We start from the raw sequence: 14,527 nt of genomic DNA, 5'->3' as shown, positions 1-14,527 counted from the left end.
GTGAGCAAGACACCCTCGTCCCAGGACTCAGGCTGGCAGAAGCGGACCGGGCGGAGGGATCAGCTCTCCCACATCCTACGGAGGAGCCTTTCGCAACCCTCGACTCCTGCCCAGGGCGAAGTCCTCCAGGCCCGCGAGGGCGCCCGCAGGCTCCGCCCCTTCCTCGGCTTGCTGCCCGCCAGTCCCGCCCCTGCTCCGCCCATCGCGCGGCGGCCCGGGGGGCGAGAGGGGGCGGAGCGTGGAGGCGGCAGCTGAAACCGCGCAGCGGGCGGGGACGCGTCCCGCTCCTTGGGTCTGGTGCGCCGGTCGCGGGAGCCCCACCGTGCAGTCGGAGGTGAGTACCGACGTTGCCCGGCCCACGTCCCCAGGCGGGAGCGCCGTCCACGCTGTATCCTTCGGGAGTCGGTGCGGGCCTTTACCGAGGTGCCTGAGGCAGTGCGGCCCGGGGGACTCGGAGGCGAGCTTGTGGAGGCTGAGAGGAGAATCGGGGACGTGTTTCTGGCGACTGACGTCCCCCCAGTCCCCAGTCTATGCCATGCCGAAGAGAGGGACCAGGGATTGGAAATGGCTTTCCTAGACCCTCTTAGCCTTGGCTGTGCGTGCTGTCCTGAAAGTCCTTGTCTAGGGTGTGCGGCCGATCCTGGGAGTCCTAACCCCGAGGCCGTGAGGCCCGCACTGGGAGTCATCGCCCAGGCCCGGCTAGCTGGGTAGGGAAACGCTTGCTAAAGTTGTGCGGGCAGATCCGGGAATGCACTCCAAGGGGTAAAGGGAAAATGGGATGAGGGGGAAGAGACCCTTACGTGGGAGGCTTGAACACAGAGCCCACCCTGATAGATTCAGAGATCCAGAAAGGAGCTTGGGCTGCAGTTATGACCAAGTCATTTTTTTCCACGTTTAGCTAGCACATCGTAATGGCATCTTCCTTCTTGCAACACACACAATTCTCTTCCCTGGGGGACAACCTCTAGGACAGAAGTCCCCAAACTTTTTTGGGACTCAGTACCCCTTTACACTCTTAAAAATTAGTGTCTTAAGGAGCTTTTATGTGAGTTATATCTATCCATATTTATAATGTGTAAGACAGAAATTTCTACTATATTTAATAATTCATTTAAAAAGAATAATGAGCTAATTATATCTTAATATTGCCTATTTTTATGAAAAAGAACTATATTTTCCAAAACAGAAAATTATTGAGAAGAATGGCATTGTTTTACATTTTTGCAAATCTCTTTGATGTCAAGCATAATTGAAGACAGGTGGATTTCGATAGCTGCTTCTGCAGTCTGTTGCAGTATCGCATATCATGTAGCCTCTTGAGACCTCCATTGTATACTCCTGAAAATGCGTGAGTGAAAAAAAGCGAGTAACGTTTTATTACTATGAAAGTGGTTTTTGACCTTGGAGATCCCTAGGAGTTCTCTGCACCACACTTTGAGGATGCTTCAGAGGCTTCATTCATTGGGCCTGCTTCTTGTTTGTGATCCTTCCTCTGAATGGGAACACTCACCACCCCATGCCATGGACAGTGTTAACTTCTGGTATCTGGAACCAAGTTTGATCTCACTTTGGAAACCATGTACTAGGTCCCCTGTGAGGCTGTGATGAACCTTGCCAGCCTCCTGAAAAGTCAGCACAGTTTCACACATGCCTTTGGTTGTTTCTGTGCCTGCAGAACTGACCTGTCTGTTCATCAGGATTACAACAGTGATGTGGCAAACAGGACATGTGGGCTCAGAAAAGTACCAATGGGAAGACCGTGCCAAGTGTGTAGGGGTTCGTGTGATAGTTACCAAGTAGTCAGGAAGTTATTTCCCAAAGAACAGGGAGGCATGCTTTTGCCTTCCCTTGCACGTGTTCATTGCTGTTTGCAGTTGCATGGTTATTAGCCTTGAGTTTATTGGAATAATGATTCCCAGTCTTGATGTTCTTTCACTTTCCACTTTCAGAGGTGTATCACTCTGAGTGATGCTTCCTCAGCCCCTGTCAAAAAGCAATTTCCACCATCCTGCAGTGTGGTAGGTGAGGTCCTTCATGGGACTCTTTCCTTAGCTTTGTGCCTTGTCAGAACAAGTTCAAGACAGATGTTACGTGTATATATATGGGATGAAGAAATTTTCTGACTCCATCCTCCCTTTTGTTCCTTCATCCATAGAGCCTCTTGTGCTCTGATGGATTAGTTTAAATGCTACGGCCGATACTTGAGAAGTGTTGCATGCACATGAGCATGTTGTGTGTGTTGCACAGTCCACAGGTGAGAAGGAGAAGTCCACAGGAGAAGGAAATGGGATCTAAACTCTGAGCACCTGCTGTGTTCTTTGTATTAAAAAATTCCACTTTGGTGATGGGGTCTCATTCCTTCATTCTTTCAGTAGATTTTTATTGGCCACCTCTTTCTCATGTGTCCAGTTACGTGCTGGATGCCAGGAAAGTAGTGAGCACAAAAGATGCAGTCCCTGTCTTTCTGGCAATTATGGTCTGATAGCTTAGATAACTGCTAGTTAATTGAGATAGTCTGTTGTCAGAGTGTACATGAAAGCTGGTCCTGTGTGAAGAGCAGTACCCCCTACCTAAAGTGTGCCTCAGAGGCATATGCTGAAGAAACCAGAGTCCCACACTGTGAAGATGATGATAAAAACCAACGCGTATCACCAGGTACCTGGCAAAGAACTTCCTTTTCCTTCTTTCCCCCACTCTTCCTTCTACGTAGGAAGTAATTTCCTGGGAGGCAGCCAGACTCACAGGGAAATTACCTCCAACCTGGTGCCAGTCACTGGGCCAGCCTCAGGTTAAGACACCTTCTCTGGGTCTCAATGTCTTTGACTTTAAAATGAGGAGTTAGGCCATTGATAGTAAGTGTCCCAAGGCATACTAGCGTTTGTGCATATCGCTTCCTAATTCCGTGTTCAGTGGCAACACCTTTTTTTAGATTGAAATAAGCCATGGTGGGAATAATTACACCATGGAAATCAGCAAATACTACATCAGAGTTTTTTTTTCCTCCTGGAATTCAAGTTGTTAAACCTTTGCCAGCTGACACGGCTATTGTCTGAGCTAAGGTGCTTTTGGTTTGTTTTCTTAGTAGAAAACAGACTCTTTAGCCTAGACAAAGATCCTAGATATAGGGTGTATGATTCAAGTCCTCTAAAATTTTTGATAAGAAAAAAATATGTTTTCATCATATTCTAAAATATAGATCAGCAACCTTTTTGTGTAAAGGGACAGGTAGTGAAACATTTTAGGCTTTTTGGGTTATGGTTATACAGTTTCTATTGCAGCTACTCAGCTCTGCTGTTGAAGCATGAAAGCAGCAATAGACAATATGCAAACAAACGAGCATGGCTGTGTTCCAATCAAACTTGATTTACAAAAACAAGTGCTGACCTTAGTTTGCAGACTCCTAACCTAGCTTATCAGAACAAGAACCATGTTTCAAAGAGATAGTTTTATGGAAAAGGAGATTCTTCAGGACTTTATGCATGAATACCAGAAACTTGAGTCTCCAAGATGGATATAGAAGGCAGTAGTAACTGTAGAGGATTTGGAATCAATCATAGAAGACTCCATAGTAGGTTGTTTAAAGAAAGGCCAAGTGTGGTCAAGTTTGGAGGACAGAGCCACATATGGGTCTTATTCCTAACTCCCTCCCTGAAGCCATCTCAGATGTTATGCTGGGATGGATGGACCTGCAGTCTAACCCATTGTGTGAATTTTGCGTATTATTATGCAAAAACTAGTAGTGTCTCTAAGAGCTATCTTGGTTCCAGGGGCAGAGACAAAGGAAATGTTAAAAAAGGATGGAAAGGCCTAGGCATGGTGACTCACGCCTATAATCTCAGCACTTTCAGAGAGGCCAGATTGCTTGAGCCCAGGAGTTCAAGACCAACCTGGGCAACATGGCGAAACCCCATCTCTACCAAAAATACAGAAAAAAAAGAATAGCCAGGTATGGTGGCACATATCTGTAGTCCCAGCTACTTGGGAGGCAGAGGCAGGAAGATCACCTGGGAGGTCCAGGCTGCAGTGAGCCATGATTGTGTCACGGCACTTCAGCCTGGGCAACAGAGTAAGACCCTATCTCAAAAAAAAAAAAAATCCTCGTTATATATGTATATGATACATTGTAGAGTACACTGTGTGTATACCTGTGTGTATGCATATTTATACATCTAAGTGTACATTGTGTGCGTGTGTCATTACATATTCCATTCCATGTATTTAAAGTAGCGTCATGAATGTTTAGAAGACAGACCAGTAGCCAGTTCTGGGCAGTGGAATGAGGTAGCAGGAAGCCAGAGAACTTTTGTTACTTTTCGTAATACCAGATGTGTGCCTATCTTACAAGGGAGAATAGCCTGTAGCATTCATATATTGCTTTTACAACCTAAAAAACCTAAAATCTCAACAACCTGTACTTTTGGAAGGAAAATAGAGTTATTTGATAGGAATGTTGCCACCATCCTCCTCCCCCAGTTAAAAAAAACTTACTTTGTCATGTCACAGCTCTGAACTTGTATACATAAGATTAGTATATGTTAACAAAATAAGAGAGAGCCTCTCAAGTTGAAACATTTTATTTAACAGTATTAACATTTGACTCTTGTCCAGGGTTAGAAATACTAGGTCAAAGTGTTCCTTAGCAAGCTATTATGCAGCCTTTACACTGGTGTTACAAAATGCTATTGTATAGTTTTTAAACTAAAAAAGCATGTTACACAGCAGTATTTCCCTGTGATTCTATATTTCTCAGTAGAGAAAGCATGTGCATATATGTACACGTGTGCCCCTCCCTGCATGTATGAAGGCAGCAGATACGCCAAAACATTGAGTGCTTTTCTCTTGGTGATAGAGCACAGTTGCTTTTTAGATTTTCTTTTCTTTAGCTTATTGGGGTTTTCAAGCATGAATAAATACTACATTTGTCATTACCAAAATCAACCTCTACAGTGTGTTTACACCTGGTATGTTGAGGACAGTTCCTCCATCTTTCTTAGACAGTCTTACCACCAGCTTACCTGGTGGCAGACCCCAGCTACTCTTTCGCAGTGAGAAATGTGAGGAGTGTGAGGCCTGGGGAACCAAAAAACAGGCACATTGACCACATAGTCACATTGTGCTGTGTCTGCTTCCCCTGTAGAGTCTGTCTGACCTTGGCCTGCCCTCTCACTTCAGTTAACTGGCCCCATCGGCTGACCGTCTCCCTAGATCAACTGGCCTTCATTTTTTTTTTTTTTTTCCTTTTCTCTATTTTTAATGGAAAATCTCAGACATACAAAGTGGAGAGGAGAGTATAAACCCTCAGTCTCAATGACTGTGAACAGTGATAATTGGCTGATTTTGTTTCCTCTATACCTTTTTTTTTTTTTTTGAGACAGTGTCTCACTGTCACCCAAGCTGGAGTGCAGTGTCACGACCTCAGCTCACTCCAACCTCCACCTCCCGGGTTCAAGCAATTCTTCTGTCTCAACCTCAAAGTAGCTGGAATTACACGCGTGCACCACCACGCCCAGCTAATTTTTGTATTTTTAGTAGCAATGGGGGTTTCACCATGTTGGCCAGGCTGGTCACGAACTCCTTACTTCAGGTGATCCGCCTGCCTCGGCCTCCTGAAGTGCTGGGATTACAGGAGTGAGCCACTGCGCCTGGCCCCTCCCTTGTACTTTTCTTCAACATCATCTCTTTTTCCCTCTGGCAAGAGTTGGCGTCTTCATCTGCAACTATATAAATTAATGAGAATCACTTATTAGGTCTTTTAGGAATAAGCATGTATTGACTGCTGTAGCAAAAATCTTAAAACTGTTCTGCCCTGCTGTCAGCCATACTGAACTGCTGAGCAGTCCCTGAACACTTGCTCTGCTATCCTGTTTCTCTACTTTGTTATTTGCTCTTTACTCTGCCTGTGCATCTAAATTCATCTTCCACTTCCTAGTTCTCTGTAAAGCCTTTCTTGAATCCCACTTGTATCTGTCTCTTTCCTTTGAGTTTTCTTATGCCCCTTATCCTATTGTATTTGTGTGCCTATCTTAGTCTCCTTGTTAGATTGCAGTCTTCAAATAAGAGAAGGAATGTGTGCCTATCTTTTTTTCTTCTTTGGTGTTTGGCAATGCATAATGCAAAGAAGATACTCAAGAAATACATGCTAAAATAATTTGAGTTGATTAAGTTCACTGGAGAAAAATTTTGAGAATAAAAGAAGTCTATTTCACATTAAAAGAAAAATGTTCAAATATGACCTGGACCAAGAAAATTTTCCTTTACCTGTTTGGATTTTCAAAGATTTTAAAGAATCATGGTGAAAAGAGTCTTAAATTTGAGCCATTTTTGAGTCTTAAATTCAAGCCAATATAAAAAGGTAGCTTTCTAAAAAGAAAACGTTTTCAATGATCTTTTGTCACTTTTTCACAAATATATCTGGAACCTTTGGGTCTTCTCTAATCGTAGACTGCATCCCCTCGCACCTCCCGCCCCCCACCAGGAGAAAGACCTGAAAAAATAAAACTGAATAATACTGGGTCACTTGTATGGATAAGAGTGATTCTTGACTGTATTTTAAATACTTGTTTTAAAATGTATATTTAAATCTTCAGTAAAAGAAACAGGCTACATTTAGAGCTTACCATAGGTAAGTCAATAGCAATCTCATGAATTATGGTGGCTCATGGGGATATAGTTCCCAGAATATGCAGTGCTTTCGTGTGTTACCTCGTTTAATGATCCCAGCAGCCCTTGTCATCTGGGCAGAGCAGTGCAGACAGACATTGTCACCTAAAATCTGCAAAGAAGTAAACTGAGGTTTAAGAATATAGAGGAAATCTTACCCTCAGCAGCAGGTGGCAAAGACTGACCTTTAAGAATCAATTGGAAACCAAGAGTCTTTGGGATTAGATGTTGCGAATATGTGAAGATGCAAAAGCATCTAAGCCTGTCTTTGGGAGACAGAACAGGTTCTTGTGCCCCTTAATGCCATAGGCCTATTGAAACAATATCACACTCTCGAAGCCAGTTGTTCCTCTGATTCCTCATGTTCTGTTATCTTTGGTGTCAAAAATTAATCCACCTTGGAAGAATTAGTAAGGCTGTCTGTACATGAGTGCTGGTGTGGTTCTCTCTCATTCTCTTGTCTTGATCTAAGGAGAATCCTGGGCAAGCCCATCTTGGGATAGTGTAACTTGCCTGGGCCACTGCTCACAAAACAGACATGTATGGAGCACTTAATTATTCAACGTCCTCATCATCGTTTCTATAACTGCTATTGTGGAATTACAAAGCAAGTTGCAATTTGTGACATAGTTCATGAAGAAGAGGTGTCAGTCTAGGAAAGAATCCTCCTACATGATCACCAGGTTTGAATTTTTGGTTTAGAACAGATAAGATATGTAAGCCATTGCCAAGAATCTGCTATGTACAAGAGCTATGCTGGGCAGACATTTGAAAGGTACAATTTTGATTAATGGCAGAATCAAAACTAGCCTCAGGATTGGTTTTAAGGATGTTATGTTTCAGAAACCCTCATTTTCTTAGATAAGAAATCAGTCTCTTCCTAAGAGCAGATAATGCCTGTATTATTTACATCAACCCATTCTTTAAAAGTTATCTATCATACAAATTTTGCCAAAATCAAGGATGTTTTGGGGAACATGAGGTTTATCATCTCGTCCCCATATAAGTGCTTTAGAGCTTGGAGATTGTTTTAAAATTAGATTTATTTTTTTTAATGCATTTGCTTTTTTGGATCTCAATATGTTAAGTGACTGTAAAATGATATCACTTGTGCAGCCTGTTGGGAGGAGCATGTTGCAAGAGAGTTGGTTCTGACATCAGGAGCCTGAGTTTGACTCCCAGTTTGGTCACTTACCAGCCATGAGACCATGGCAAGATACTTAACCCCTCAGATCCTGTCTTCTCTCATGTAAAATGGGATGGTGATGCCCTTGTTACAGAGTTGCCAAGGGTCTGCATTAGAAGAATTGGATTAGATGCGTGGCACCCCACAGGTACTCATCACGTGTCTCCAGGCTGCTGAGCTTCTAAAATGACCTGGCATACATGGGATAATGCCTAAACATTGCTGCTGTTCTTCCCAGCTTCTGTCCCAGTCCAACCTGCTAAGTTCCAGGCCCATATATGCCCCTGCCCGCTGGACATCTTATCCCAGATCCGCCATGTCTAAAACCAACATCCCAGTTCCCATCTTGTTCATTGGCTCTGCCAGTTTGCCCAAATGAGAAACATAGAAGCTATTCGAGACCTCTCTTTTTTCCTCGCCTACCCCAGCCTGTCCTGCTTGCATAACTCTCCCTGGATTTGTTCCCTCCTGTACCTCCTCATTGCCTTGTCTTGATGACTGTAATAGCACTGTAACCTGCATCCCTGACACCAGTCTGGCATCCTTTCCCTGAGTCAGTCTACACCCCTACCAGCATGATCTCTGAAAATCAAATCTGGTCTTAAAGATTACAGCTCAGAATCCTTTAATAGTGCCTCCTTACCTTTGGTAAAAATTCAAACCTTGCAGCAACCTGGACCTTGCTCCATCCCTTGTTTCTTAGCTCTCCCCAACATGTGCCTTGTACCTTATCCATGTGCAATAACTGTATGATTCCCGCAGTGTCACACTTTTTTGCCTTTAATGTATTGTTTCATCTGCCAGCTTCCTCTTTCAGTGACTCCCTACCTCTGTGTGATTCTGGGAAGTTTATGCATGGTGTCACCTCTCCCTAGAGGCCTATCTCTCCCCCTCCGATGCTCTGATGTTGGATGAGGTGCTTTCCCCTGACGGTTCTTTATCAGCCCTCATCCACCACACCTGTAGCATGGGCTGCATGATGTTCTGATTTGTCCTGCACAGTCTCCATTCTCAGTCTGAGCATCTGAAGGAGGATGGGGACTTTATCCCTTCATTCCAGGTCTGTAAATGTCATGTGTATGAATGAATCCACACCAGTCTCTTCCCACAGACAACGTAGAAAGGCCCAGGTCTCAGAAGTATCAAGGTCTAATGCTGCTTTAGTATTTGTCACTCCTTCAACCCAATGAAATAGAGCAGCCATGCCATTGTGGGAGTCACTGGGATGGAAGCAGCTGCTTCAGAGTTGGGCTCTGCAGTCTGATGGACTTGGGTTTGTGTTCCGGTTCCCTCTCTCAGCACGCCTACATCTGGCTTCAGATTTGCAGCTCCTAACGTCCTTCTATCCTGCTGCGGGGAAGGAATGTGCTGGTCAGAAATAGGAGCCTCAGGTCCTCCTGACAGTTGCCTTTCTTAAGTAAAATCAGTAAATATATGGGTTTACATATTGAGCTCTGAGAATTTTATTAGCATGAGTCGTAATCCCTGAGTTCAGTCAGCCCTGATGAGACCAGGTTGGTGAGGGGGCGGGGATAGGTGTCCTCAGACACTTGGTGAATTTACAGAGGTAAAGATGGCCCTATAAGACCTCTGGCAGCCAGACACCCGGTCTCTTGTGGTGACGTCCTTTTTTTCTAATTCCTAATTCCTGAAGTTCGAGTTAGAAAAGTTTGTTGCCACAGTCTGTGAAATGAGTTCAGGAGCCAGAGGAAATCATGCAGCTTTCTTAAAGATTGGATCTCAACTGGACTTGCTTTGTAATACTTTTTTTTGAAAGTATAGCTGTCTCCACCCACTACTTCTCCTCCTCTTAAAACATAAATGCAGGCTGTGTGCGGTGGCTCATACCTATAACCCCAGCACTTTGGGTGGCCGAGATGGATGGATCGCTTGAGGTCAGAAGTTTGAGACCAGCTGGCCAACGTGGTGAAACCCCGTCTCTACTAAAAATACAAAAATTAGCCAGGCGTGGCAGTGGGCACCTGTAATCCCAGCAACTCTGGAGGCTGAGGCCAGAGAATCACTTGAACCTGGGAGGCAGAGGTTGCAGTGAGCCAAGATTGTGCCACTGCACTCCAGCCTGGGTGACAGAGTGAGACCCTGTCTCAAAAAAAACAAACCAAAAAACCAAAAAACTTACATGCAGTAGGGCTTAGTTGGGATCTCTGCAGGTGTCATGTACTACACCCCACTGGTGACCATGGGGAGCTGTAGGGTAGGGGGCCCACATTCTGAGAAGGGGCTGAGGAAGACCTCAAGGAGGAGAGGATGAGGTCAGGCTCAGGGCCGGGTCAGATGCCGGGTTCTCAGGACAATGTCCCCACTTCTTCCTTTACTTTCTTGCCAAATGTTTCATGACCCCTTGGTGACTTTCTTTCTCAGCCTGTCTCTGGAATTTATAAATGTCGAAGTTCACTAAGACTTTTTATGAAACTCTGCTTATATTGGCCCACAGTGACACTAAAAAGTAAAAGTGAATATTTCCGTTGAGTTTGTGCTGCTGCAACTAATTTAAAATGAGCTTACAGTATGTGTTAAGTCTTTCTCTTTAAGAGTTGCATGTGATGCTCTGCCCCTTCTTGGTCAGTGAGCCCAGAACTGGGGGAGCCCTCAAGAGGCAGGGGCTGCCTGGTCAGGCGTTGTTATAGCATGGCCCTGGTTCCCCAAGTCCTGTTGTTTTTGGCAGTGGCTGTGCACATCTGCCGAGTGAGTCATGATCATTTTTGTGATACATCCTGAGAATTTCCAGTGTTACTTAATAATGAAATTCAGGGAAACAGGGTTAGACTTGAGGAAGTAACTACTTTTTAAGTGCAATCTAATATTTTCATATATGAGCTAATTTCATATCAAACTTTAATGAATTTTTCATGTTGGAAATCTATAGTCCAAACCAGATGTACAGTTAGGGCTTTGTAGTTTGTCTTTATCAAAATCCCTACTGTGGCCACTTTATTACTGTCTTTATCAAAGTCCTCACAGTAGCGACTTTGATAAACTACAAACATCTAGCTGTACACCTGGCTTATAGATTTCCAACATCAGAATTGGCTGAAGAGCCTCATGTGGTCTGGCCGCTGCTACCTTTTGCCTTTTCTGTCTTCCCCTTATTTGCCTTCACTCACCCTGGTCTCCTTGGCCTTCCTTAGACCCACTAGGCATGCCCCCACCTCAGGACCTTTGCACGTGAGCTTCCCTCCCTGAATGGCACAGTGGCTGAACATCAGTGAGGCCTTCTTTGATCACTGACTCCCCAAAGCCCGTGTACTTTCTACTGCTCTTGCCCTGCTTTATCTATAGAATGGGTCACCATCTGGCATTCTGTTTGTATATTTATTTATTTGTTTAGTCTGTCTCCTTCCATTAAAATGGAAGTACTATGAGGGCAGGGACTCTGTTGTTCACTGATGTATCCCCAGGACCTAAAACAGTTCCTGGCACATAATAGACAGTTAACATAAATGTGAATGAATGAATCATTGAATATTTTTCACTTAGAACGGACTTTTTAGATCATTAACGAACCTTATTTATAGATTGGGAAACTGAGGCACAGAAACATTTTATGGCTAATTCAAAATAAAACCATCATTTAAAGACCATTTAAGTTTTTTTCTTTTTTTAATCTTGACATGTATATAGCACATTCTGGTTAGTTATCCAGGATGAGACAAGACTGAATGAAGATAGACCACTAACTTAAAATTTGAGCAAGAAGAGACAAGCTGCTCTGAGATGGCAAAGCTTTCTGATATAGAGGCAGAATTTTGTTCTTCTCTGTAGCATATGGTGCGCCTTGCACATGCTTAGTGCTCAAGAAAAACGTGTTCACATAGGTGGTTATATTGTTAAATCCATTCTTTCTGCACCACTCTTTTCCCCCCAGTTTCTCTCCAAAAAATAGATAATTGCTCATATGACTTCTCCTTCAAAGTTTTTCTAGTTGCAAGTATCACATTTAAGAGGTTTTTGTTTTATGACCAGCTAAAATAATTGAAGAGATGACCTGGTTTCTTGGAAAATTCAGAGATATTTAGTGCAGTTTCCCAGATGCATCCACATTAAATAAAACAAAGAATTAATATTTCTAGCTCTCCTCTTATGAAAGAACCCAGTTGACAAGCCTTGGTGATATTGCTGGCCATGATGATTCTGAGCTCAGTGTTGTTTATATTCACATAGATATCCTTGGAATTTTACTTTTGACAAAAATATTGTTTATAAGTAGCATGATGTTTAGATACACAAAAGTTAGTTTAGGAGTGGGGCCAATTAATTTCTGTTTAAATGGAAATGAAATATAGCTAACCTTTTTAATGAACTGCAGTGAACCTTAGAGATGCAGTGATAGTACTTTGACTTTAGAGTTGGAAGCCATGGCAGTTCAAGACAGGTATATTTCAGAAGGTGTGGGAGGAGAGGAAAACAGATGGGCAAACCACATAAAATACAGGAGAAATCTTTTTCTCTTGTTTGCATAGATTTTTTTAAATCCACTCTTATGTGTCTTTAGATAGCCCAAAAAAAAGGATCGGGGGATGTGCTGCCAGTACTTTAGACTAGATGGTTAGATTTAGAGAGATGATTCTCAGTTGATTGTCTGAAGGCTCTTTCAAACTATACAAGCTCCCCTGGAAACTGATATGTACCCCCAAAACAAACAAACCAAAAAACAAACCCTCATCCTCTCCAGCCCACTGCTGACAGTTCTGCTGCCTGGGTTTGTTCGTCTCCTGTGATCCTCCTGCTGCTGTGTGGAAATCCTGCGCTTGCTTGTGGGACCCATTAATATCTATGCCTCTGTCTGTATCATAAGGTAATTAAGTATAATATTTAATTATCTTAGGAAAATTAAACTTTGATAACACAAGTAGCAAATTCATAGACTTATATATTCCAAAGATGGGGTGGAGACCCTAAAAGGAGAATCTTATTTTTTCTGATCCTTGGCATTTAGCTTAAAGTAAGTCGACTGTTCCAAACATCTCTACAAATCTGGCTATGATAGATAAACATCATCACATAGCACTCCTCTTGAATGCTACTGTTGAATCACTCCCTGTCAGCTGGGTGGGTGTATGGTCTGACATGGTTTTCTAGCAAGAGTGATGGTTTAGCATCCATCCATATGCTGTGTGCAGTCTCCCTCACAAAACCTGTTTGCAAGGATTGCTGCTAGGGTTTGGAATTTCTTTTTTTTGTTTTTTCTTTTCTTTCTTTTCTTTTCTTTTCTTTTCTTTTTTCTTTTTTGACAGTCTTGATGTGTTACCCAGACTGGAATGCAGTGGCACAATCACAGCTCACTGCAGCCTCAATCTTCCAGGCTCCAGTGATCCTCCCACCTCAGCCTCCCGAGTAGCTGAGACTACAGGTGTGGGACACCATGACTGGCTAGTTTTTTCACTTTTTTGTAGAGACATGGTCTTGCTATGTTGCCCAGGCTGGTCTCAAACTCCTGGGCTCAAGCAATCCACCCACGTTGGCCTCCCAAATTGCTGGGATTCCAGGCATGAGCCACTGCGTCAACCCAGATTGATATTTCTAAATGCTGAAAGAAAATAGCTGCCAACCTAATATTTAAATTTTAATGTAGAGTTACTCATAAGCAAAATGTACTGCCCCAAATAGGATTTTGTCCATGATTTAAGATAATCATCCCCTTTCCTTGCTATAGTTCACTAGGCTCACAGTGCACCCAAGCATGGGGTCAAATTGTCAACAGATTTTAGGGCTGTTTGTCATTCACATAAAGGGAAATGTTGACCATATCTCAAGACCAAGTAGAGGCCAAAGACAGTTTCAGTCTCTCCAGAGTTACAGAGCTGAGGCATCCACATTAATAGCTCAGTTAAGTCCCCTTGGAGATGAGAACATTTGATCAGCAGAGGTCATCTTAGTGTTACTCAGTTTGACCTGTCTGGCAGACAGGCAGTTTACAAAAGAAGAAATTTAGATGTCTAACAGACAGATGGAAAATTACTCAATTTAACTAACTATTAAATAAATACCAAGATTGGCTTTTTAATGTCTCAACTTAGCAAACGGTAAATATGAATTTGGTTGCCTGGTTTGAGTACCTCCGCTCACTGCCTCGGAGAAGGGTGGTAAAATTGGTACAGCCTTTTCCAGGCATCCTGGTGATGTGCAGATCCTTTCACTCAGCTGTCTTCTAGGAACTGAAAGCTAGAAATTTGTTTAAAAGAAATGATTTAAGGACCTACGAACGATGTGAGTATACAAGGCATCATTGTTTGAATGCTAGTACTTGGAAATGACCTAAGTCTTTTAATAATAGGGAAATTGTTATATATCTGAAGGATAGATGTTTATGGTATAGTTAAAAGTGCTGTAAAAATCACACGATTGTCCTATTAAGATATTTGAGGTTTATTGTTGAGTGGAAAAAAAGCAATTTGCAAAACAATGTGAGGTCTAGTCCATTTTTTTTTTTGAAAAATTCAAATGCATTTAAAAGTTATGGTAAATGAAACTCTAAATCATGATATTACGAAGGATTTTATTTTGTTCTTTTTGCTCACCTGCATTTTCTGTTTCTACAGTGAGCATCAATTTTTTTTTTCTTTCTTTCTTTTTCTTTTTCTTTTTTTCTTGAGTTAGAGTCTCGCTTTGTCACCCAGGCTGGAGTGCAATGGCGTGATCTTGGCTCACTGCAACCTCCGC

At 42.9% G+C, this 14,527-nt stretch overlaps 1 protein-coding gene across 11 annotated transcripts in view; it reads left to right on the top strand.

Moving 5' to 3' along the window:
- Positions 1-238: 238 nt before the first annotated feature.
- Positions 239-14,527, top strand: part of ACO1 (aconitase 1) — a 67,720-nt gene continuing 53,431 nt past the window's right edge. For 8 of the 11 annotated variants that reach the window (XM_077965182.1, XM_077965180.1, XM_077965177.1 and 5 more), the window contains exon 1: positions 250-334. Coding sequence is in view for 1 of the 11 variants with exons in the window: in XM_077965178.1 (XP_077821304.1) it covers positions 1,969-2,018 (50 nt within the window). In the remaining 10 variants the exon portion in view is untranslated. 11 annotated transcript variants of the gene reach the window in all.

Source organism: Macaca mulatta, chromosome 15 (assembly GCF_049350105.2).
Source record: "Macaca mulatta isolate MMU2019108-1 chromosome 15, T2T-MMU8v2.0, whole genome shotgun sequence".
NCBI lineage: Eukaryota > Metazoa > Chordata > Mammalia > Primates > Cercopithecidae > Macaca > Macaca mulatta.
This window is presented reverse-complemented; position numbering and strand designations above follow the sequence as displayed.